The sequence below is a fragment of the Struthio camelus genome, chromosome 2 (genome assembly GCF_040807025.1).
Source record: "Struthio camelus isolate bStrCam1 chromosome 2, bStrCam1.hap1, whole genome shotgun sequence".
Lineage (NCBI taxonomy): Eukaryota > Metazoa > Chordata > Aves > Struthioniformes > Struthionidae > Struthio > Struthio camelus.
This window is the reverse complement of record NC_090943.1, coordinates 75,534,846-75,561,257: the sequence shown is the minus strand read 5'-3', so window position 1 is coordinate 75,561,257 and position 26,412 is coordinate 75,534,846. Positions and strand designations below refer to the sequence as shown.

Here is a 26,412-nt window from a genome sequence, read left to right as displayed (position 1 = left end):
CAAATAAGTAACTTGTATGATGCAGTCTACTACAGCTGAGGCTGCAAAGCATGTTATTTGCGATTTGAATTGTATGGTGACTGCAGTGGTGCCCAGTGCAACAGAGCTATTGCTCCATTTTCAGCAGCAGTATTTATGCATGCATTAAAGAAATAAACATGTATTCTTTACTCTTAACGTATAGTGGAATTGATGCTATAAGTCAGCGTTGCAGTAGGTTTTACATGCTGAAGACGTGCTACATGAAATCAATTTTTTTCACTCATTAGGACTGTGAAAATCCACTGCTAGTGGATTTATTCTTTTTTTGTAACATTAGATCTGAGATAGAGTGAAGTTAAATATGTAGCAGTCCATGGCTTATTGTCTAGATTTCCCAGAAGCTGTTTGCTACTTTTGGTAGCTTGCTGATCCCTAAGAGTCATGATCCTGAGTAGTCTCAAACTTTTCCTTTGCTGGAACTCCAAATATTATGCTCTCACCTCACAACCATGGCAGCATTGTTTGGAAAGCAGGCTATTCTTGGCCTCATTGTCTTTTGCAGAAATTTGCTTCTCCAACACATGTTTTTCTGATGTCTGAGAACTAAGGACACTTCTGTTAGCTTGAGTCTTCATCTCTTTGTCCTCAAATGCAGAATCCTTCCCCGAACACTATGTTTTTTTCCTCACTTTCAGGTCATTCCTAGACAAATAAAATTTGCTCAGGTTGTTCTGTGCTCAAAGAGTGTAGATACTGGTGTTTTGCAGTCAAACTGGAGGGATGTAGTGAGCAGAATTCCAGTCAGATCAGGATTCCATATGGGTCTCTCTAAAGTTCAGAGCTGTTCCATATTTCATTAATGACTCAAATGATGGTCTAGAGCATGAGAGCATTCAGCTTGCAGATGTCACCAAGCTGAAATGGGTTTCAGGCACCTTGGAAGACAAGAGTCAAATTCAGAATGATTTTGACAGAGTAACAATCAGAAGAAAACCGATGAGGATACAGGTCTGTAAAGTTTTGTGAAAAAGTTTGTCTTCAGTCAGGAATAATCATTTACTCAAATACAGCATGGGGAGTGGCTGGCGATGCAGCACATTTGTGAAGGAGAAAAGGATATGGAAATTTGGTGGATCACAAAATAAACATGAGTCAGTAGTATCATGTTGTTGTGAAAACAGTAAACATAACAGCAGGATGTAAAGATAGGAGTGCTCTCTGTAAGATATGTGAATAATCTTTTCACCCTACTCAGCCCAAGTAGGACCTAACCGGGAGTATTGTGTTCATTTGGGGCATGATCTCAGAATAGCATGGGAGTAGGTGTGTTATAATGCTGACACAGGAGAAACTCATGTTCCTAGAGAGAAACTCTTATACATCCAGAGTTAAGGATCTGCAGTGAATTTGAGTATGTATCCAAACCGTACAGTAACTGTCAGACTCTTTAGGAGTGCATTACCATCAGATATAGCATGTTCATCATAGCAAACAAAACTAGCCAACCTTTCAACAAGTATAACTTGTTTAGCTACTTTTATAATCTCAGCAATAGTAGCTTACATTAGGTTTTCTTTTTGGCTTTTCTATTCACAATCTGCTCCTGAAAGAACAGGAACTTCTGAGTTTTCATTCTGATTTTCATGTACTTCATTAAACTGAAGACTTGGAAGAACAGAGCAAAATTGACAACTCACTTGCCAGCAGGACTCTCAGTGTATATTTCTAAACTTTGACATGCTTCCTCCAAATGCTGCAGTATTTCTTATACCATTAATAAAAACATTTTAAAGGACTAAAGTGCAGCAATAGGAACAATAACAATATCAGTTTAAGCATCAACCTGAACATAACTCACTTAATTCCAAGAGAAAATATTTCATTTTGCTTTTCAATTTTTATTTGCTTTCCCATTTTTCCATATCAGGCTTTGGGGAAAACACTTTTTTTTTTTTCTGAAAGTTTTTGTTCCATGGATCTTCACATTTCTAAGCTCTGTATTTAACCACAGTTACGTGATGCTTGGCATTTTCTCCTCTGCTTCTCCTTTTGTTGGACTGCATAACTGAAGAAGGAACAGAAAATAGCAGAGGCACGAGAGGAATAGGATTGCATCTTCCCAGCAAGTTGTCATTATATCTAGGTTTATAAGTCACCTTTCTGCCTGCTCTCCTCCTCCTACACACACACACACATTTCATAATAATTTTTATAATAATAAAGATGGCAATCTCCAAGTTATTGGCCTTAGATCCAGTTCTCTTTTGCTTTTTTTCTTGGGGAACTTCCACTGTGCTGTGTTCTGCTTGCGTCAAGGAAGCTCATGTGAATTCAGGCTATGTTCTTTTCTGAGTTGGAGATGGTGACTTCTTTCCCTTTCTATACTGTCTCTCTGTCTCCAGTGCAGGCATCCAAGTTCTGAGCTGTCATATATTTTGACTCCAATTCTGCACTGGAGTGAAACTAAAACCTTTCAAGAAGCCTTTTGTAAAAAAGAAAAAAGAGTAGGAGTCAAAAAAACAAGAATGGCCATGGTGTATGGGCAGATTTCTCCAAAGGACTTGGATTTGGATCTTCGTCCATTCCCAGAAGGAGATCACCAGGTTATTGGCTACTTTAGAATACCTCTCTGATTTTGATAAGCAATTCTTTCCTGATAAAAATTCCACTTAATTAGTGCTGTTTTGGCTTTGCAGTAGAAAACTCCTCAAAAATGTTCCTAGTGTCTCTCTCTCTCACTGCCTAGCCAGCTCAATCCTCCAGTCTATCTGTTGCCTCTTAGTTACGCTTTTGTACAACTCGAGGTTTCTCATCATGCTGTTAGAATTTGCTCTAAAATTGCACCACAATTCTAGTTTGGCCTGGTGGCTACACAGTGATAAAGAGACTTACCAAAGATCATTCTTGTACTATTTCAAAAAAACCCAAAACCCAGATTAACAAAGTCTGGTGAAATGACAAGCAGAGTATTAAAACATAGATGCTTAGGAAGGTAACTCCTAGGAATGCTGGTGAACTTACGGGAGAGTTTGGAGGACCAGCATAGTTCAGCAGCTCATGGTTACACATGCTTGCTTCCTTAAACTTGCGTTTGCAACCTGTGACTAGTTCTGCAGCTCAAAGTGACACGTCTAGTTCACCCCACCACACAGAGTGTGTCATGTGGGTGTTGGACCACGTACCACCTTATGTTGGAACATGGGAGTTGGGCATGAGGATAGAAAAGCATAAAAAACAGTCAACGTAGCGTCACAAGTATATGTTGTGAAAAAAGTGATACAATATATTCAAAATGACACTGTACTTCTTTTTATCTAAGAGCCTTCATTTATCCTACAGTTATAGCTGCGGAGCAGTGTGGAAAAAATAATGAATCAGTCAAACTGAATGAACTAAGTAACTCTAGCAGTCTAATCATGATAGCACAGAGCTAAACCTGGCCCAGAACTGAAAAGTTTATACACATATAAACATAAATATAAATAAATACACACACACACACAGAGAAATAAATATATATATTTATGCACCTGAGATATATACTTGAGCTGTTACCTTGTACTGAGCTCTGTGTTGCCAGTGTAAAGCTACTCCCAGAACTTGAACTAGCTATAGTTTAAAGACATCTAAAGTAAGGCCCTGCTACATTACACATTCATAGCAGAAATATTTCATAGACCTGTCTTACTGATTTTAATCTAATTTCCTATTGAAATAATACTTACACTTTCACATTATCTATCGACTTTTCATTCCCCCAAAAGTTACTTCTTTTGACCTGTTACTCAGGTACCACCAAATATGACTGAGGAACAGAGATCTCCTGAAAGATGGAGTGACTATTGAGTAGCTGTGGCAACCCAAAATTCTCCTCTGACACTCTGTGGTAAGGACAAATGGAGGACTAAAATCAAGCCTGGCATAAAAAGATGTCACTCCAGTAACTAATGGATCGTACTAGGCATATGTCCAATCTGAATCTTTCTGTGTTTTTAGATGTGATATGGTCCATATCCTTCCTGAAGTAACACTGTGCACGTTTTAGAAGTTTATTCTAAAAACAGCTTAATTTTTGAAACATCACCTAAAAAGATATTTTGCTTCAAAGCTTTTTTAAAAAGTTAGTTATTTACCTCCTCAAAGGTCAAAAAAAAAGGTCCTTGGACTTTCTTTCAGACTTTCCTAAGAAACAAATAAATCAACAAATTATCTCCAATCAATGAGATAATTTAGTCCCCAAATTGACTTGTTTGTGATGGAAGAATAAGGGTTGAAATTACCATTCCACTAAAGATACCTTAAGAGTCAAAGGAGTGACTTCAGAATATACTTATAACTGCATACTCACCCTATAGTAAAGAAGTATTACACTTCAAAGTAAAGCACTTGCAATATTACATGGCAGAACTAAAGATGAAATGTGAATTCTTCACCTATGTGGACACATAGTGAACATGATCTCATACTGTCTCATAATCTCAAGCTATTTTTTTTACAGAACACGTACCTACATGATGAACACTACTCAGTGAGGTAGAAATTCAATATTTTGTTTCTATCATCCTCATTCACTATGTGATCCTATTTCCATACTACGCACTGCTCAAATCCTGTTCTGAACACAGTGCTATTTTGACACAGGCTTTTCTGTGATAATTGCAACTATAATATTTAAGTACTTCAAACCCACTACTGAATTAATCTTTATAACACTGCTAAGACATATGGTACTATTAGTATTCATATTTTACAGATGAGAAGCTGACCCACCGAGCCAAATCTGAAAGATGTATAGTGATGTACACAGTTCCAAACATTGCGAAAACACAGTCTTCTGTGTATCTGTTTGTTCAGAACATAGTTCTCGGTGCCTTCAGCTGCAGTAGTGAACGTTCATCACTTTTAGAAATCAGATCAAGGTTCCCAGAAAATGAGGGTTGATGTCTTTGACATAATTGGCTTTAGTCACTTACTTGCTGAGCACCCCACAGATCCTACAGCCTCTGCATGACCTTGATTCCTTCTCTAAGCTCTGCCTGCCCTCTGTACTGAATGAGGCCAGGGATTCTGCTCTGCCTGCTTAGATTTCCTCGTGTGATGGGGGCAGAGACTGCAAAGGAGGCTGTGCAGGAGACTGCATTAAGTAGAAGCAGGTGATCTTATTACTGGCAAAAAATTCTAATTTTTGAATAGTTACTTTAAGTCTTATTATTAAATTAAAAGCGGTGCTCCTTAACGGTCACTTTCTGGAGTGTTATGAACCACATCATTTGTCTGCAGGTCTTAGAGCTACTCCCTGGTGACAGAGGGATATTGCAGCTCTGTAATCCTGGGCTCCTTCCAGGCTCTAAGGGCAGTATGTTCTCACTGGTCACAGATCTTTCTGCCTCTCACTCCTACAAGTGTCCATCTGCTTTTGGCCTCTTTGGCCTGCCCTCACTTCAGTTTGCTCCCATCCCCTCCAAGCATCAACTCAGTCTGTCTCAGAGTTCTTCCCATGGCCAATGCACCATTCTTGTGCTTTTCAGATTGATTACTTGCAGTCACTTGTTTGTGGGCTGCAGTGACCAGAGCACTGAGAGTACATTAGGAAGTGGGGGAACACCAAGAGGGGAAGTGGCCCTCTACCTCTCCTGCTCCGAGAGGAAGCATATAAAGTACATCAGGATGAATACACAGTGCAGATTCATATAGGAGGAATGAAGGGAACACGTGTGCTCAGCTCAGATAGAATCTATAGAGAAGTTAACTGTCAGACTACACGTCTCATGAGCACGCACAAAACATTTTTTTCCAGAAGTTTAAAATGTAGCCAAACTTGTACAGATTTTCCTTAGAAGAAGTTAAAAAGAGACTTTGTATGTGCTATGTCAGATGACCTTAGCTATGCTGTGAGTATCACATATATGTTTCCCAGTACTTGCAGAACAGCTTCTGTAACTGAAGTACTGTATAGCTTTTTATTATGCAATTAACACTTCCAACAACTCTTCAGGCTAGCAAATTATCCTTCTTCCTTTTTCATTGTTGGGGAGATTGAGGCAGAAAAGTAAAGTGACTTTAATACATCTCAAGATTAGAAAGAGCCACTGTGATCAATTGATTTATCCATGGACCATCAGCCATCCTTAAACAAATTCTTCACCGTGCAGGTCTAATTGTTTTCTCAAGAAAAAAAATCTTCATTTAAAAGAAAATGCACAGTGATAGAGAGTCCTCTGCAGTCCTGTGTAAGTTATTCTAATAGTTATCTTCATTTATTTGTAATTTGACTTTAATTAGCCTCAAATTCTGAAAATTAGATCTTATTAGATTTAGCTTGATCTCTGTCACGAAATGTTTGTTTCTCACATAATGTAGTTATTTACTGTGAGGAAGTTCTCTCTCCTTGATAGGCCAAGCGGTTTGAGCTCCTGGCCTCTCTCAGACTATGGGGCTCGTTTTCTCATCCTTTAATCATTTTTGCGACTCTTGTCTCCAGTTTCTCTTGAAGTAGGGATACCTCAACTGGATACAGTATTGCATACTACATACAAAGGTGATATTATCCAAAGCCATTATAAAATTTTCTTCTAAAACGTGCCAGTTTCTCAGAAGCAAAACACTTGGCTGTAATGTGCCAATTTCAATTAATTTTGTGACAGAAGGCAGGCATGGTTCTAGTCTGCCTGTTACACAGCTTTCAAAGCCTGCCTCTGCTAGGCAGGTTTTCATCAGAAGCCTGTTTAATAGTTTACCGGATCATCTACTTGGATGCTTATCAACACGGTTGAAGGACTGTTTCAGGTGACTTCAGGCTTTCTGTGTATGTTGCTTCAGGACAGCTCTACCTGGCAGAAGGCCCTGGGACTGATCATTCCTGCAGACTGAAACCAGCCCAGCACTGAAACTGGGGATCTTAGAATTTTTGGTTCTTAAGAAATAATGATGATGTACAGAAAGTCAGGTTTCTAGCCAGTTCAAACTGTAATCGCCATCTTCAATAATCTCCTGTTTATATATCTGCAGATCCTATTGTCCATATTAGCCACAATGTCTCACTGAAATTCCTGTTCTGTTCATTGTCTGTCATGAGTAGAAGTCTTTTTTTCAGTCACCGCTTCCCAAGTTATAACATCTAAAAACCAAAAACAAAAATAGGCTATTTTTTAGTAACAGTGCATTCTTTCTTTGTTCTTAAAGTTGCATGGCTGCTCTGTGGTAAAGCTTATCCTCAGAACTCAACCTCCTGATTCTCAAACTGTCTCTTCTAAACCTGTGCTTCAAAGTTGTTGTTTACATAACCCTTTTAAGCAGTTCATATGTTGAGTATGTGGTACGTGATCACATTCAGACAGGAAATAATTCATAAAGTTTAATGAAAGGAGTGATCGGATAATGTAACTTGACCTTCTGTAGCTACCAAAGCTACCAAATTTTTCTGAGTATGCTTGCATTAAGTCCAACTGCTTGTGTTTCCTTTAACCATTATTTCTATTAAGGTGACTATTACAGAAAGATATCTAACTGATTTCAAGACATCAGGAGAGGGAGACTATTAAATCATTTGTTGCTTGTCCCAATGCTTAGATATTCAAGTCTTACAAACTAACACCTTATTCCTTGTTTGGGTACATATATATTTATATATATATGGCTTTAGCTTCCAGTTATAAGTGCTTGTTATGTTTCAAATTAAAATAATTCAGCACCTATGCTTTCTCCATGAAAATACTTACACGTTAGTCAAGTCTATTTGCTGTCCCATATTCATCCACTGAATCAGGGTGAGTTTTAAAGCTAAGTTATCCTCTTTGGAAAATCAAATGAACTCCTAACTTTCAGTTTCACTTGAATTATGCTGTCTGTAAGTCTTTCTCCTTCTTTTAATTGTGCTCATAATGGCAAGAGAAGGGAAGCCTAGCATGTGACACAGTGTTTTGAAACATGAACTATGAGTCATAGATTCATATTATGGGCACGAAGGGCTCAGAATACAAAAATATTACAATATAAAGAACCTACATTTTAATGTAAGGTCCCATGAAAACATGCAGCAATTCTTTAGCATGTTCACACCATTTCATCTTCCCACTGGAGTAGAAAACCCATCAAGTTAAATGAAATAATTCAGCCTCAGAGACAGTTGTCAAAAACAAGCTTCTAGGTGAGCCTAACCTAACCAAGTCTTTGAAGGTGAGAAGAAGGGTTTACCTAAGTGAAGCCTGTAGGATAAACAAACTTTCTCAACCTGGAACAATATTTATTGCTCTGTAACCAATCCCTTGTAGACTTTGGGCAGGGAGTTCACACAGTTGATTTCACATGAAATCATCCTAGTAATAGTGAACAAACAGATTTTTGTATTCCTGGAAGAATTCTGTACTTGATACTGCACCATTACAGAAAATTCACTTTGTCAGGTAAGGTGAAATCAATCACCTGCGCTTACTTTATTTTTTTTCTTTTGAAATGTGAAATAAATTAATACCTGTTTCCCATGCAGCTTGGGAGAAGGTTTTTAAAATACCATCTGAGTTTTCTTATCTTTGTGTAAATTTTTTCTTTCAGAGTACTTTGTGAATTCTGTATAAACAGGAGTCTGTCAAATTAAGAATGGTACCATGCAACATGGAGAATAACTAATATAGTAGCTATAATTAAGAGAAGGCAACTACTGACCTATTTGTCTAATCTCAATACCATGCAACATTTTAGGGCAAATTCTAAAGGGAGGAACAATTACTGGCTGTGGTTAGTTGGGTTATAGAATAAAAATGGAATGTAGATTTTGAAGATTGTGCCAAAGTAACCTGATAGCCTTCTATTGATACAATATCTGATTTTCTAGGTGAGGGGAATACAATAGACCTAATCTGCCCGGATTCAGTGAAGGCTACTGTGCTGCTGAGGATTAGTGCACGAATTGAAAGGGTGGACAAATGAACTGGATCAAAGGAGAAAAACAACACCTTGTGCTGAAAAGAAAATGACTGAGTAGGAGGGAAACTACAGGCAGAGTTCCTCATGTATCAGTTTCGATATAATCCTATTTTTACTAAGAAGTTTCATCTAAAACCCAAGAGTGTACTAATAAATTTAGTTGCTACCACCATCAGTACAGAAGACTGAGTTCTTTCATAAGAAATGGCCAGATACTTGGGTTCTAAAAGTTAGAATTTCCTCTACAGACTGTACATTTATTTACTGGAATTATGCAAGAAGATAGAGCACAGTTCATATTAGGTGATCACAGGATGACTAGGAGCCACAAAGTTGATAATGGATATGGAAAAGGAAAATGCAGTCACATAAATACTGTGAGATAGTTCTAGTAAATAAAGAATTAATACTTTATTTTGTTAATACATGTATATATATGTGCATATATGAAATACTTGTGGATTTTATTCAATATGCTGTGCATGGTTCTGTTTATCCATGTTTCAGATAGATTAATTGAAATGGTAAGATAAAGACAAAGGCTACTAAGGTGATGGGGAGAATAAAATTTGTCACATGAGAGGAGAGTAAAAAGTTTGAGTTTTGCTAGCATAGAAGAATGAAGGATAACTGAAGATACGACTGATATTAAGAATATGCCAATGAGTAAACACAATGGAGGAGGAAGAGTTATTTAAACCAAAATACAATGTTGGCATAAGAATAAATGGGCATAAAATGAACATGAACAAATTTAAGCTAGAAAGCAGAAGGTTTCTAGTTATCAGAGACATGCAACCTAGAACTGTCTTTCAATAAAAAGCAAAATTCCTCTAAATAGTTTATAAATTAAGTTCATTTCATATAAATGAAGTTCAGTAAGTCTATGATTTGCATCATATGACATAGCTGCCTTCAGCTGCATGGGATTTGACGCAAGTGACGTAAGAGGCCCTCTTAATTTTACGTCTTACAGAGCAGCAAATGCTGTTGAGATAAAGTCACCTCTGAAGCAGTGTGCACCGGTTGTTGAACAGCACATGGCAAGACTAAAATACTCTTTCAGACAGAAAATCGAGAGATTTCAGTATTCAGCTAATCTCCAGAAGATTTAAACAGACTGAACACAATTACTTGTTTGCCATGTCTCTAAAGCTAACATGCCCACATAAGGCTAACATGCCCACACAGAGCAATAGTAAGATTCTTGAAGTTTTGTCTGAAAATTGTCACCTCCTTCAGCACTACATTGCGGTATGTTCTTAGCGCTAACCTCAACACTGTGTGCCACTTCTTGAGTTGCCAATGGACATACTTTCACTCTTTAAAAATGAGGATGCTAAAGGTGATGACCTGGAGAAATGCTAATTTGAATAATTACATCCTATTTATCACAGTTTCAGTAATGGTAGACAATATTTCTGTGTATTTAAAGATCTGTGAAATCCTCCCTGTGGAAGGTGATAGGTAGTATTATTCATTTTTATTTGTTTAGCTGAATTTAAAAATGAGCCTAGATGGAAAAAAATATTTATTTTGGGATATCCAGTAAACAGGATACATTTTTATACTGAGTATAATATGCTTAATTTAAAAAAATGAAAATTGTATATAAACATCAATATTCTAATAATATTAAGGTAGGAAATTGGAATAAGCCTTAAGCTTCTATCTTAACTAATGCCACTGTGGTTTTTAGCGTTGTTGAATGCCACACTCAAGGAACAAACATTTTCCTCAGTTGAACTTTCTCTATATGGTCATTTTGTACAGTGTGAGACAATACAAACCTCTGAACTAAGACACCTATTCCTTTTGTCTTTCAGCATCAAAACAATGATTCCTCCAGGGGATTGCCTGTATGCTGGGAGAAAAAGGAGGAAACCCATTCAGAAACAGTTAAGTATTATATTCATTAGGAGGCAGTTATGTCTCCCTTGAAATATATGTGCTAGAAACGAGGGTAGATGCAGGAATCCCTTCATCCCCTAGTCCATTGATGCAGGACTTTCTTCCCCATGAGCAACCCATGGTCAGGAGGCTGGCTGTTTAGTTAAGAGTGGCTCCAGAAATGGGGCTGAGCATGGGTCAAACCATCTCTACCCCTCACTAGCTGTCTAACAAAGTCAGCGTGGTTACTGTGTGTACTACAGCAGTATATAAATAGAGGAGAGAGGCAGCACTTTCTAATAGGAAGAAGATGCAGAGTAGATACTGATGGACTAAGTGTCAGCTAAGCAACTGGCTGGAGTGAGTGGCTGCCACCTCCATGTTTCTGTGTTCCCTAAGGCCTGCTCAAGGGAGACTTTCAAGAAGTTGTATATTGACTGGCATCAGTGTGCTGGCATTGTGCTCCCCTCCTTCCCCCTTCCTTGGCTGAGCCTTGCTTGGGGCACAAGCAAGTCCAACATGTGTGAGTCTGAAAAGTGGGTCAGTTCATCCAACTGAAAAAGCAAACTGGTGACTCACTGCTTGCATAAAGAACACATCATTTTCAAATTGTTGTTTACAATGGAACCACTTGCATTATAAGAAAAAATGGGAGAGAGGAATTTTATGTGTGAAGACAAAGCAGAAAAAAAAAGCAATAGGAAATAACAGGATACTTGACACATGAGGAAAAAAAGGTTGCTATCACTCAAAATGTTAAATGATTTCCAGATGCTATAAACCATTTTGTGAAAAGAAGTTATTAAATATAATCATATCACATCTTTGGTGTTAAACTTGATTATACGATTATGAAACAGACATTTCTGGTGTGTTAAAATTATGAATTACCGATGCTAGGCCTCACAGTCCTCTTAAGAATGAGAAGGTCGTTAAAGTGAATTTCCCAATTTTCAGTTGTTCAGAACTTTTAAAAATAGGTTATCTGGTTTAAAATTGTATATAGTGGGTCTAAGGTCAAAGAGGATATTCTCTGCAAGTTTGAATGAAATCTGTTGATTTTGTTTGGATTTTGGAGAGTACTTACACATGAACCACTTGTTTCCACTTAAAAATACATTTTTTAATGTAAAATACCTTGTAGGTGAGAATTTCAATAGACAAAGATAATGAAATAAGAAAATGATTCTTCCTGCAACACCTGACTGTTAGATCCATCATGTATATAACATTTTTGCACTACTGTTCAAATATGAATGTGGATATTTAACTTTATGACTGCATGAGGTAAGGAAGCGCTCCAGTACATGAAATTACCTCTGTGCAGAACTGTTTATGGATCAGAACTCAGGCAGAGTTGCAGTTGCTTTGAGACACATTACGTTTCATGTTTGAAGCATATATGCTAGCTAGAAGTACTCTCTAAGATAACTTCTGGATAGATGCTAATGGCTAAGAAAACTACCTGCTAGCAAAAGACATAAATGCCCTCAGGAGCCTTCTATGAAATTCTGGCTCCAATAAAACAGTAGCAGATGCTCACTGACTTTGATGGCTATTTTGATACAGTATTGATCAATAAACTTGGTTCTGGTTGAAATAAGGGGAATCATACGTTTTGATTTATTAGAATTATTAGCTGCCACAGTGGAGACTGCACTCTATTTTCTGCAGATAGTTACTTACCATTTGTTGAGGATGATTTATCAGATCCTAGGAACACTGGTCTCTTCCTTGAAGCTTATCTCTTTGTGGGCTTAGTCTCTGGTAAGCCCCTTCTGTACTCATTCCTATTCAGGTACTTTTAAATTCGGATCTAACTAAAGATGTTTTGAATGACCATGACTGACTTCTGGGGTCCAGACCTCCTTTCAGGGTCTATGTCCTTCAGTCCTATCAGCTTACTGATAGAAATATCAACTTACTGATATTTCAGGACTCTGAGGTATCCTTACTGTTATGCTGCCCCAAATCATTTATCTTGAATTTTGAAGGGTAGTTGTATGCTATTTATTGAATAGTATATTTAACCCTGCTTTTGTTCCATGTTGTAACCATGATTTTGGTGCATGTTGCACCAATTTTGTTATAGCTTTTTTCCCTTGTTTGATAACATAGAACATTTTCCTGCCTGGCCTTCTTCTACTTTTCTTCCTATCATTCTAATAGTGGACCATAGTAGATTCTACCACCTGTTCTGTGCAGAGTATTTATTCAGTTGAAAAACCTAATTTTTCACAGTCCTAGTCATGATTACTCTCCTTTTTCATTAGCAGGCTGTAGAAATTTACCTATCTGTTGAGAAGGACGTAAGCAAGCTCAGGTGCCAGCCCAAGCAGGACACCTGTATTTCTGAAAGTATTCATGGATTAACTTTTTTGAAGGCCAGGATTCAAAGGGCAGAGGTGCAGCTTTCTCCCCTGCAGAACAAGCAGGACTTTCAAGTCTACCTATAATCAGTGAATTCCAGGAAGCCAGCTCTCTGCCTCTGCATTAGGTTTTCAAGATCAGGCTGTCAAGCCAGGTGGGAGATCCAGCAGCTGCCTTTGAATTCAGGATATCACAGAATGATAGTGTTCACCAAATTATATTCATGTTCCTTCAGGCACAGTATGTTAGAAATTCTGTTGTGATGGAACTTTGCAGAATAGTGAGGGAAACATATGAAGAAGCTCCATGGAAGAATGCAGAGAACCACAAGACTATGGAAGAGTGTGTGGAAAACTTGTATCACCAGGAGGATCTAATATATTTCAGTTTTCTTCTCTACGCAGAACTAGGGGAGACTATCTTCCTGAGGTTGCCGTTATTCAGACAATATATCAGGTTGAAGTTCTACTTTCATACATATAAATAAATCATAAATCCAAGCTGTTCATCTTTTGCCACAGAAGGCTTCCAAACAAACTCCATTAAAGCTGTTCTACACTAAAGAATTTTGGCATTTATGGAATCAATTCAAACAGCTGGAGCTCAGACTGATTGAAGATTTTCCATCAGATATGCTTTTCAGCCAGAGAACTGGAGTTTTTAGTAAAAGGACATATTTTCTATCAAGTGTTTGTTTCCTGTGGAACCTTTAAACGTTTTATTGAAAACTCAAACATCTAAAGACTAAAGAGATCTTGTTTTTAACCTCAGATTATAATTTTTAGGCTGAAATTAATATTTATATTAGAAATGATAAAGCAGTGCCTCAGGACAGTAGCCATTTGAACATTGCATCCACTTTCTCATCTCAAACCCTGGCAACTTGTGGAATTCTCTCCCTCCATAAAACATTTCTTGTAATGTTTTACAGCTCTTGAAAGGCAAGCTTACAGCTGCCCCAGCTCTGAGCATATCTAGAACTGCTCCAAACTGCCCAGTTCAGTCAGAACCATATCAGTGCTGCCAGGGTAAACCAAGACCTCAGGAGGAGCAGCTTTCTCCTGCTGCTTACTCGTTTTACTTGTAGGAGGTGGTGAAAATCTGCACATATACAGTTGTAACTGAAATTCAACTCTGCCAGGATACCTGTGCAATGCCCAAGCACAGCTAAGTAACTGTTGGTGCTGGTCAGAACATTTATGATAATCATCTTGCTGTTATTTTGCACTTAGTTTATCTTTTGCATCTCATGGTCTCTTTTCCCTTTCCCTTCTTACTGAAAGCGTGCCATCACATTAAATGATTAGATTTTCTCAGTTTAGATAATCTGTTAGTTTAACACTTCAGGATACTTTAAAAGCTTGTTCAGAGTGAACTTTTTCTTTAAACTATTTTGTCAGCTCCCTCAGAGGGTAGGGAACAGTGCTTGAAATAGAGGAGCAGACACCACACTCAGCAGACAGAGCTGTAACTGAAGGAAATTCCTCTGCAAGCTCACCAAACTGGTTTACCCAAGCAGCAGTCTATGTGTCACGAGTATATTGAATCATTAAAGCATAAATGGCTCAATGTCTTATGTACAAATAAAATAGCAAATGTTCTCCTCATCAGCTCCTGCACTCTATTCCTACTGAATAAGGGCTGGGTGTATTGGTCTTGTACAGGTACATACACTTGTTATTGCAAAGAAGAATTTTGACAGTTAAACAACACAAAGAAGGAAATGCCAGCTTTATTGCCTTAATTATAGATGCTGCTTATTGTAGTAAGGTGTACTTAAGAGAGAGTAAAAGAGAGTACCATAGAGCTATGTGAAATGGCCTCTCTGTTAAGCCATGATTTCTACAGTTTAGAATCAGTGTTTCAACAAGTAGCATCTGCTTCCTGCTCAAAATATTGGCTAGAATTTCCATTTGCCTCAGAACAACTCATTCAAAAATTTTCTTGCTTGCCATTTTCTGTTTATTGATAGCCAAGTTATTCCTTCCATGGCGCTTGTGTTGTTTTTAAATCTCATCCACTTGGCACCTAATTCCCATTTACATCAAACTCTTGTTTGTTTGGATTCACTCCCTTACTGAATCATTTCACTGAATTTTCAGGGAGAGGCCATCTTGAACTCTCTCTCACGTTTTTTACACCATTCCCTGTAATTTCCAGAAAACTAATCCTTATGCTCAGTACAAATGAATGACCTTTTTGTCATAGAGCAGTCACTATTTTATATGGTAAATAGACTTGAGCAATTTCTATTTATATTCCATGTTAGTCTTGACAATTTTTAGCTTTTGAACTCCAGTGAGTGTAAGTTTCTTTATTAGGATTCATTCAATTTTTTCCTTAGTAAATTACTTCCTTACTTCAGCTGGTTTCTCAGAGGTAAAGAGTGATGTGCTTATGTCCTGTAGGTTCTATTGAACTATGGATTTTATTTATTCCCACAGAATTAATGCTCTCTATAGGTCAGACATGCTTTTGTGACATAGTAAGGATGGCTGAACTTCAGAGTTTACTCCAAAAAACCTCCCAATGTATGCACCATTTTCTGAAAAAAATTTACTCTGAAAAAGGAAAAAAGAATATTCTTTCTTTGTTAATTACACTATTTGTTGGACGTTTTGCTCCCTCTGATGGAGCAAAGTTATTTATTGATTCCCAATCATTAATATCTCCTCTATGTCTTTGAAAGCAACTGACTATATCACTGAAGGGTTGTTTTCAATGAAAAAGCAGGAATTATATGTTTTCACTGATACCTGCCTTGAACATTTTTTCATTTATCTGTCCATCTGTGTTGTCCTGTGAAAACAAAGCGAAGGTTCTCAAGTCTAGCAAAGATTTTGTTCATACCCGATTTGTTTTTAAAGGTTTACACTTAGCTAGCAAAGCCAGCAATCATATGTAAAAAACATTGATCTTTTTTTACTAATTCCTAAACACAACATTTTTTTCTTACTACAGTTACAATGATAAATTAAAATTGCACTTATAAGAAGAGAAGAGTCAAAGTATGTTGTAATTTAACCCTTTTAACCTTCCTCTGGAAAGCTAATGTTCAAAATTAAAATTATGATTGAAAAATATAGTAAATGTGTAAGGTGGAAATGCAACAGTAAAGTGCTAAGAATAACTACAGTTTCGCTTTGGCTCACCACTTGACCACTAGCTAAGCTACATAAGGATATGATCCTTGTCTTTCATTAGATGAAGGTGAAAACTCAGCAGTCTGTATTTTCCTTGTCTATCATTTCCCATTAAAAAAGATCCTTGCAGTATTTTTCCCTCTTTTCCCCTTGATCTTTCTCTAAATATCTCTGATATTTATTCTAGAGAAAGCATCCAAAAACTGAGCAGTGCAAGATTCACAATTCTGCCCACACAACTTTAATTTGCCTCCTTCCTTGTTTATGATGTAGTTTGTGTTATGTGTTTTCACAATACCTTTTCTGTGGCTTCTGGTTTTGTTCACTGCATGAGATGGATGCAGAATTGGAGGGGGGGGATAACATTTTTAAACATACTTCTTTGTATGTATTTATTTACTCTTGAAGTTATTTAAGATGAAAGATTTGGAAAGTTTGAGCAGATTTTTATATAGCTTCAGGTCTGAGTTTGTGTGTGTCTTTTAATCATTGGATAAAAGTCGTGTTAGGACCCTCACTCAAAGACCTGAATATGTGCTTGTAAAAGACATGGAGAAGCACTGGGCAAGGTTGCAGGCTGCCTTTGGAGGTTGTTCTGTTAAAGCACAGTAGATATGGTAATTTTCCTCTGCTTTTCTGACCCTATTTCGTACAACATGGATGAGAAATAATTTTTCCTGGTATTCACTAAACATGAAGATAGTACTCCTTCCCCTGAAATGAGAAGGTCTTGAATAAGAGAGATCATTTCCTCATCTGGTTTCCACTGGGAAGATGTGAAAAGAGAGGCCGGTGTTCATGTTGTTGCAGAATGGCAAATGCAGAATGGTACATTTAAAAATATCTTTTTGGTAGGGGATAGAAACTGTAAAGATTTTCACAGAGGTTAAATTAAATATGTCTGTTTATCAACTAATTGCAGATGATGTCTTAGTGTCTGGGTATACTATGTCGAGGTATAACGGGTAATCAATAATGTGTTCTCCACCACAGAAGGCCTGCAGTTGGGAATGAAAAATCTAATCCTTCAAAGAGACACAGGGACCGTCTGAATGCAGAACTAGACCATCTGGCCAGCCTCCTGCCTTTTCCACCTGATATTATATCTAAGCTGGACAAACTTTCTGTGTTGCGCCTTAGTGTTAGCTATCTCCGAGTGAAAAGTTTCTTTCAAGGTAGGTCTCTTAAACATATCAATATCTCATTAAAAGTCTTCCTTTTATTTATTGCTGCTTTGTACTAATCATTAGTAAAAATAAAAATGTAGTATTATATTGATAAGGTAAGAAAAGATCAAATCTCTATTACTGAACTTACTTTTTGTGCATGGGATGCTGCTTTGGAATTTTTCTGTATTTCCTCCTATGCTGTTTGTGTGTTTTTCACCAAATGATGGCATAACCTTCGCCCCCTTCCCAGAGTATTTTAGAAGACAGGAAAAGATGACTGTAAAATCCCCAAACCAGCAAAGAGACTTGGGGCAGATGTAATACCTATAGCTTCTTTGAACTCCCTTTTTGAAGCTATTATCATGTCTGTTTAAATACATTGTGAAAATAAAGCAACTACCATATTACCTATATTCCACCTGTATTCCCAACAGGAAATAGGCTTGCTTGAAAGTCCAAAAGGATTACTTTTTCAGGATAAGTGAGATCTGAAGTTTGAAGTGTTGACTAAAGCTATAATAGGCTGCACTTTGTTTTTGTAGCTGTCTGGCACACATATAATCAAAGCCAAATGTGCATGTTCAGATGTACATAATAAGATTTTTTCCAAATTTGCAGACAGTTCTAGTTTCTTCTGTTAATGAAATGTTTGGATATTTCAACAACTTGCATACAGAAACTGTAATATAACAATGCTGGCATGCCAAAATACGCTACTTTTGAAAACCAACAAAATAAAATGCTCATGGTGCAGCTATTCATCAAGTTATTTTCCATGCCTATCCAGTAATGGATAGCAAAAAATGAAGAATCAGTGAATGCTGGATTAGCCATTTCAAAATTAATCTTTGAGTTCACTACCACAGGCCCATATTAATTACTTCTCTCTTATCCTTATTTCAATTCCTAACAAATTTAAATTTTATGTTAAAATTAGACCGAAACAAAAATGCCTGACAAGTAGTTAATATTGTTCTGTGGAAACTGGAGTTCATTTTGTCAGGTAGTCTGTGGTCTTGATTGTCTCACATCATTTTAGCAGCACCTAAAGCCACTATTATATTAATTTCCATGTAGTGGTACATCCTAGGTATTCTGTTTTCCTTGGATTTAGTGAGCTCTGTGAGGCTCACTATCTCCATAGTCAGTTCAGACCAAGTGAATGATTTGTCCCTGCCATAGGACACACACATTTGAAATACAGAGAAAACCTTTATTCTGTAGCAGACTGGAGGGAGGTTGGACTTAAGAAACTCTAAGTGATTCAGAAACACTATGCTATGCAACATTTTTAGTACTCTTAAAGGGTTATCTCCATTAAAGTCACAGCATCTGTATGTTTCTGTCAGCCAAGTTCGGCACAAAAGCTGATATTGCCAAAGCTTGTTTTCCTCCTTTTCATATCTTCTGTCATAAGTTATTGTAAACTGTGGTGGCCTATAAAGACAGCTCTGGTTGAAAGTGTATCATGAGCTCATTGTATAAAAGCTGCATACGAGCCAGATTTATATTCAGTCACAGAGATGTTAGAGAAATGTTACCCTCAAAGCTGACTTTTCTCTCATGGCTTACATAGTCCTGGAAGAATGACCAGGTCAGTGATTTTATGAGAGTCTGAACAGTCCTTTCTCCAAGTGATATGGGGGAAGTGAAATGCAGAGAAATACTCATGGCTAAAGGAAAGGGAAAGGTGAGAGAAGAGATACTCATTAACCTCTCCTGGGAATGTTCAAGCTCCAAGGCCTCCTTTGTGCCTTATTATCCTATGTAGCTGTTGAGAAGAATGGGATGTTGCCTTTCAGCCTCAGTTTCTACCCTCTTCTATCCTCCCATCCAGCTGGCGTGCTGCCTTTCAGTTTTATCTGCTTGGCTTTATCTCACATGTTGACACAGTGCTCCCATGGATCCTTCTGCATTCATTTAGGATATGGCAGGGAAAGGAGAAACAGAATCTACAATGAAAACATTAAAAATTCAAAAAAACAATACCCAGATTAGTAATGTCACAATGGAGACCCTCTCTAGAGTTGTTAAAAAAAAAAGTATGTCTGTTTGAAGGAATATAATTGACCACAACTTACAGGTGGATTGTAGAGAGAATCAGAATTATTTTTATGCATCTAATTTTTCCTTTATTATTACTACTCCTTCCTGTTACTATTCTTTGTCATGTACACTGTATACAGGGGAGCCCTAATAATTTTTTGACTGAAGAAAGGTATTTGTTGGTTAGCTTTGTCTTTGTTTATTTTAATACAGAATAAATGCCAGATTATGAGGAGGCTCTGGCAGACAGTGGGACATGTTCAGGCTGACATCAGATTACAGATGGTGGTGCTATTGATAGCCCAGGCCTCCCATGTCAACTGTGGTAGCTGATTGCCCAGTCTCCACCATCCTGCAGTTTATAGAGTGCCTCTCTTTCCCTCTGAACACATACTAGAGAGTTAATGCCCCTTCCTCCGAGCTTTACTTTCATTTCCCCTGGATTCATAAGGAATAAGTGGTCTCCAGCTGCCTTTACTACTCTTCTGGCTGAGTTTCTAAGATCTATTGTCCTTTTATTTTCAAAGGGGTGGATAAAAATAAAACAAGTAAAGTCAGATTTCATTACTCTAAAATGTTCTGTGTTTCAAGAAATTTCATTTATTTTAAACCCCAAATTACCTAATCAAACACATAGTTTGTGTTCCCTTTGTTCTTATTTTTAAATGTTTACATGATGAAACTAAGGTTACAGAAAGCATTGTTTATAGTAAAGGAAGGAAACTACATGCCGTTTTAAGACAGAGAGCAGGCTGGAGGTTCAGAAGGGTGGAGTGAAGGAGATGTGAGCAGCTGAAACAGCTGGATAAGGAATGGGTGCTAATGTTTGAGTAAGAGCAGGAACTACAGCCTGGGCTTCGTGTCATGTCATGACCTACTTCCTTGTAGTTGTGTTTGGAGAAATAAGTCAGAATCTGATTTTTTCTAATCACAAAATTTGTTAGGAAGTCACCTAAAAAAGCAAACAAAAAAGTCACCAGTGTTTAGACCTTACTTATGATAAAAGAGCATGGAAGAGCAGAAATAGCTTATTTGTGGCTTTTTAAATGGTACTAAGCTGGGAACTGTTACCAACACTGTTAAGACAAGAATTGACCAATGGTATACAGAGACGTTACAAAATTTTTCATACAAAAAATATATATCTGGTAAAACTGGCCTAGAAAATCCATACTAAGTCACCCAGGGAAAATTAATCCAAAGATGGATAGTTAATAGAAAAGAGAAAACTAGAAGATAGAACTTAAAAAACAATAAATGAGGAGGAATAGTGGTCAGCAAATTGTTCTATGCTTGTAATATGATATGTTGACATAAACAAGAAAGCCAAACAGGGATTTTATTCTGTTTACCCAGAGGCAGCATGTCACTAAACAGGAAGGTCATAATCCCTCCCTGCATGAGACCAGCATGACTCCATCTGGAATACAGCTCTCTGTTGTGGGCATCTTCTGGTCACAAGGGCATTAGTACATCTAAAGGGGTTTAGAATAAACACATGCAAGTAGTGACTGTAAAGCTGGATGGACCAAAAAAAAAAGAGTAAAATTAGCTCAAATATGTACAGTTTATACACTATGGCTGTATGTCTTCACAGAAGAGAAAGGTGTGTTGTGAGAAGGGAAGGGAACATTTAGAATATTTTAGAGTTGCACAGTGGAGGAGTCAAAGAATGGTGATAAGCAAGCTGAAATTTAGCTTAAATATCAAGAAAGACATATCTGTAATGAGTTCCATTCATCTGTCCAATACTCCTAAGATGGTTACAGTGGAGATTCAGGACCTTCAAAATTGTAATCTGTGATACACAGGCATGTGCATCTTTCCTTCAAAATACTATTCTTTTAGTTTTAAGAAAGTTAAGGCTAAATTCTGTAGCCTAAATTTTTTTAAAAATGCTATTTGCAATTTTTTAAACATGAAAAGTACTATGCATATATTCATATATGACATTGCAAATTCAACTGCAATAACTCTTCAGTAATTCCTATGACAACTATTCTAATTATATGCCTTCAATAATCCCAGCAGTTTCTAGACATGCTCATTCACTTACCACTAGGTGTCCTTTCAGTAGCTACTCTGGAATAATACAAGACTGAGTAGCATAAATATTCTATTTATAAAGATCTGGGAGGAATATAGGATGTTGTCTGAGTATGCAGGGATGGGGCTAGGAAGGCCAAGGCCCATTTGGAGTTTAATCTGGTGAAGGATGTCAAGGACAAGAAGAAGGTCTTCCTTAAATACATTAGTGACAAAAGCAAGAGGAAATGTGGGCCCACTGCTGAATGGGGCAGGGGCCCTGGTGACAAGGGATGCAGAGAAGGCGGAGATACTGAATGCTTTCTTTGCTTCAATCTTTACTGGTAAGACCTGCCCTCAGGAATCCCAGGCCTTGGAGACCAGGGAGAAAGTCTGGAGAAAGGAAGACTTTCCCTTGGTGGAGGAGGATTGAGTTAGGGATCACTTAAGGAAACTGGTCATACACAAGTCCGTGGGGCCTGATAGGATGCACCCACGAGCGCTGAAGGACCTGGCAGACATCACTGCTAGGCCACTCTCCATCATCTTGGAAAGGTCCTGGAGATCAGGAGAGGTGCCTGAGGACTGGAAGAAAGCCAATGTCACTCTAGTCTTCAAACAGGGCCAAAAGGAGGAGCCAGGGAACTACAGGCCAGCCAGCCCCACCTCAGTCCCTGAAAAGGTGATGAAGCAGCTAGCCCTGGATGCCATTTCCAAGCACCTGAAGGACAAGAAAGTGATCAGGAGTAGTCAACATGGATTCACAGAGGGGAAATCATGGTTGACCAACCTGATGGCCTTCTCTGAGGGAATGACTGGCTGGGTAGATGAGGGCAGAGCAGTGAATGTGCTTGACCTTGACTTCAGGAAGGCTTTTGACACTGTCTCCCGTCACATCCTCATAAACCAGCTGACGAAGTACAGGCTAGATGAGCCGACAATGAGGTGGACTGAGAACTGGCTGATGGCAGAGCTCAGTGGCACAGAGTCTAGTTGGAGGCCTGTAGCTAGCACTGTTGCCCAGGGGTCAGTACTGGGTCCAATCCCGTTCAACTTATTCATTGATGACCTGGATGAAGGGACAGAGTTCACCCTCAGCAAGCTTGTTGATGATACTAAACTGGGAAGAGCGGCCAATACATCAGAGGGCTGTGCAGCCAGAGGGACCTGGACAACCTGGAGAGATGGGCAAAGAGCAAGCTCCTGAAGTTCAACAAAGGCAAGTGCAGGGTCCTGCACCTCGGGAGGAATAATCCCATATGCGTACAGGCTGGGGGGCTGACCTGCTGGAAAGCAGCTCTGCAGAGAAGGACCTGGGAGTGCTGGTGGACAACAATTTGACCGTGAGCTAACAATGAAGGCTAATGATATCCTGAGCTGCACTAAGAGCATTGCCAGTAGGTTGAGAGAGGTGATCCTGCCCCTCTCCTCAGCCCTGGGGGGGCCACATCTGGAGTGCTGTGTCCAATTCTGGGCTCCCCAGTACAACAGTGACATGGAGCTCCTGGAGCGAGTCCAGCGGAGGGCTCTGAAGATGATGAGGGGACTGGAGCATGTCTCCTCTGAGGAAAGGCTGAGAGAGCTGGGCCTCTTCAGCCTGGAGAAGAGAAGACTAAGAGGAGGATCTGATCAATGTGTACAAGTATCTGAAGGGGGGGTGTCAAGAGGATGGGGCCAGACTCCTCTCTGGTGCCCAGCAACAAGACAAGAGGCAACTGGCACAAAGTGAAACACAGGAAGTTCTGTCTGAACATAAGGAAAAATGTTTTCACTGTGAGGGAGGTAACAGAGCCCTGGAAGAGGTTGCCCAGAGAGGTTGTGGAGTCTCCTGCTTTGGAGATATTCAAAAGCTATCTGGATAGGGTCCTGTGCAATGTGCTGGAGGTGACCCTGCTTGAGCAGGGGGATTGGACTAGGTGAGCTCCTGAGGTCCCTTCTAGCCTCAACCATTCTGTGATTCTGTGAATAGTAGCCAACTAGGGGGCATAGAGTGGGATTGATTTCATATATGAAAATAATTTTGCAGAGAATTAGGGGAAAGAAAATGTTCATTAGCCATTTATTCCTTCTGTGGTGGCCATTGCAGGTTAGTACCTGAAGCATATGGCCAGTTTATCTTAGTTAAGTTGTTTAAGCAAAAGCCCTTGATCTTTTCCAAAATTTAGATCTTGTTATTTAAACAGATTTTTCCAATATGCAGTTTAACACTTGCTATGGTGGACTCGCTCACTCACTCTCATGTATGCTCCCTTGGCTTCAGAACAGTTCCTCTGCCTCCTTGGTTTACGGTCTTCAGCTCTCTGTTATCAGTTGGTAGAGGCTCTGATTATATTAATAATCTATTAAGCTCTATGCATTTAGTCATGTTGCATTTTCCTGATAAGCACTTCAACATGGCTCACAGCAATAACCTTGCAATCTCACCAGATCTCTTGTGTAAAGTGGAATAAATCTGCATCCGTAATTAGACTGAGAGGCATCAGTATTTAGACTGAGACATCAACTGCTACAGGAAGCTTGCTGGCATTTAGCCCTGAGAAAAATTTTGTTTGTGTGGGGGGCTCCTGTGGAATTTTAATGGCTGTAACCACTTGTGCTTGCTGGACCTACGCCTTGGGCATATTCCACCTTAGTTAATTGTGTCCTGTCTTCTTTTGCCACTCTAGACAAGAAATCCTTTAGTACCTCTTGCTTTTCAATTTTTTTGATTGGCAGAAAAATGGTAGTCCTGTTACTCTTCAAAACTGACTCCTTTTTGTTGATCATTTAAATTGTTCCCCTCTAGCATAGGTTTTAATTTTGTAAATCAACATAAAAATACCACCTTGTTCTTTTAACATTTCAGATCCTTTCTGAGAAACAATTAATTTAAGCTTTTTCCTCTGAGGAAAATAGTTATGACAATTTAGATAGATCAACAGGTAGAATAAGAAGATAGTTAGAACTAGAACTTAAAGTTCATAATTTTCATTTTTGATGTAACAAAGCTTACATTGATAGATCATACAAACTTTCCTTCAACATACCATTCATTAATGGTAATTGTTTTAGCCTTAAGCATTCCTAATAAATGCTAACTAATGTTGCTGAATATAGTCTTAGATGATGAATGTAGAGACTTTAATATGAATGATTTTTTTGTATTATTCAAGAAGCTGGGGTATTTGGAATCCTTTACTCCTTTACTCTTAAAATAGTTTTCATATCCTAACATTGTATGTATGCACACATGTATATTTTGTGTTTATGCACACGCACACACAAACACACACAGACACGCACGCATGCACAAAAATAGTAGCATCCCCACAAAAAACTCCTTTGCAGTATTATTTTGACTCAGTGTTTACTTACTTCCAGACTTCATTTTTGTCTTGAAAGCTGGACATTTGATAGATTTATGGGTGATTAAATAAGGAATGTAGAGGGTCCTGGATTAACTTTGGGAATAAATATAGTCAAAGTTTCAGAAAAGCTTGTATTAAAATTGTAATCTAGATCTTTCCAAAACTAGTGACTGTCTAGCATGGAGAGATTTTTTTTTTTTTACCTGTCATAGATTGCAGTTATATATGGATTTCAAATACTAGAGCTTGAGAATATTTGTCTATAAATGTTATTTCATCTGTTCCCATTTAGAATTTCAGATGGTAGGAAATATGCGTGCAGTGGACTTTCCTCAGTGAAGAATCAGCTATGCCTAAACCTGATGGACGTTTGTCTAATATTTTCATAAATCTGCAACATTGGTGATTCTACACTATCCTTGGCAATCCCCAACATCTAATCTGGATCTCCTCTATGACATTTTAGGCTCCCCGCAATCACCTGAAGAACAGTTTATTCCCTTTCTCATGCCAGCTCTGTTTTCACATCCACGAAGGTGTCTCATGTTTCCCTCAGTCCTATCTTCTTTGGACAAAACAGCCCTGCTCCTTTGTTTTTTGTTTTGTTTTGTTTTCCTCAGGGGCCATATTTCTTTAATCATTCTTCTTGCTCTACTTTTGCTTTTTTCCAAAATTAGTCTACACATCCTTCCATGTTACAGCAAATGACTAATAGCTTTTCTCAGAGTATGGTTTCTAAAATAAACTTGGGCCCCTTTTCAACAAGATTCTTCAGCTTACTTATGAAAATACCATGAGGCAGTAGGAAAGGCCTTTCTGAAGTTAAGACACGAACTATCTCTTGTTCTTCTTTCCTCCTATCCACATGTCCTGCTGTAGAAGGAAATTAATGTGATGCAACATGGCAACATATTCTTGATAGATCTGTTGAGTTCTCCTTTTTTTATTACCTTTCAGTCTTTACAAATAGGTTTTAGATATTCTTCCCCAGCACTTTTCTAGGGATTGAAGTTCAGCTGCCTGGCCCTGTTATTCTTTGGTCTCCTCTTTCCATCGTTTTAATGATAAACTCCATGTTTGTCCTTTTCAAGTCTTGTAGAACCTCCCCTTTCTATCATGACTTCTGGTAGACTAATAGTAAGTAGCTCCAGTATTGCTTCAGGTATATTGCTCCAGTACGCTGCAATGAATTTTACCAGATGCAAGCAACTTGCAAACGTTAAATTCATCCAAACACCCTGTTCCCTTTTATTCCATCTGAGCTTTTAGCTTTGTTGCTGGTATTTAGTGATAGTGTCAGTGCCACTAGCTGAAGGAAGCACAAAAGGCAATAAACACTTAAACCTTTTTTGCATTATCTGTTGACAGCTTCCCCACACTAAGGAACAGAAAACTCTTTCCTCAATCTTGTTATATGTTTAAAGGCATACAGCATGTTTTTGTAACCTTCCCTTTCTTGCTATATCTTATTTTATGTATTGGCTTTTCTGTTTTCTTCTGATATGCTTGTGCTTTATT

General features: G+C 38.2%; 1 protein-coding gene across 4 annotated transcripts in view; it reads left to right on the top strand.

The window, feature by feature from the left end:
- AHRR (aryl hydrocarbon receptor repressor) overlaps window positions 1-26,412 on the top strand; it is a 94,958-nt gene that overhangs the window by 4,825 nt on the left and 63,721 nt on the right. For 3 of the 4 annotated variants that reach the window (XM_068936320.1, XM_068936321.1, XM_068936322.1), the window contains exons 2-3: window positions 10,731-10,802; window positions 17,301-17,482. In XM_068936320.1, the coding sequence (XP_068792421.1) occupies window positions 10,731-10,802; window positions 17,301-17,482 (254 nt within the window). The remainder of the gene's footprint in view (window positions 1-10,730; window positions 10,803-17,300; window positions 17,483-26,412) is intronic. The other variant, XM_068936324.1, reaches the window with a different exon arrangement.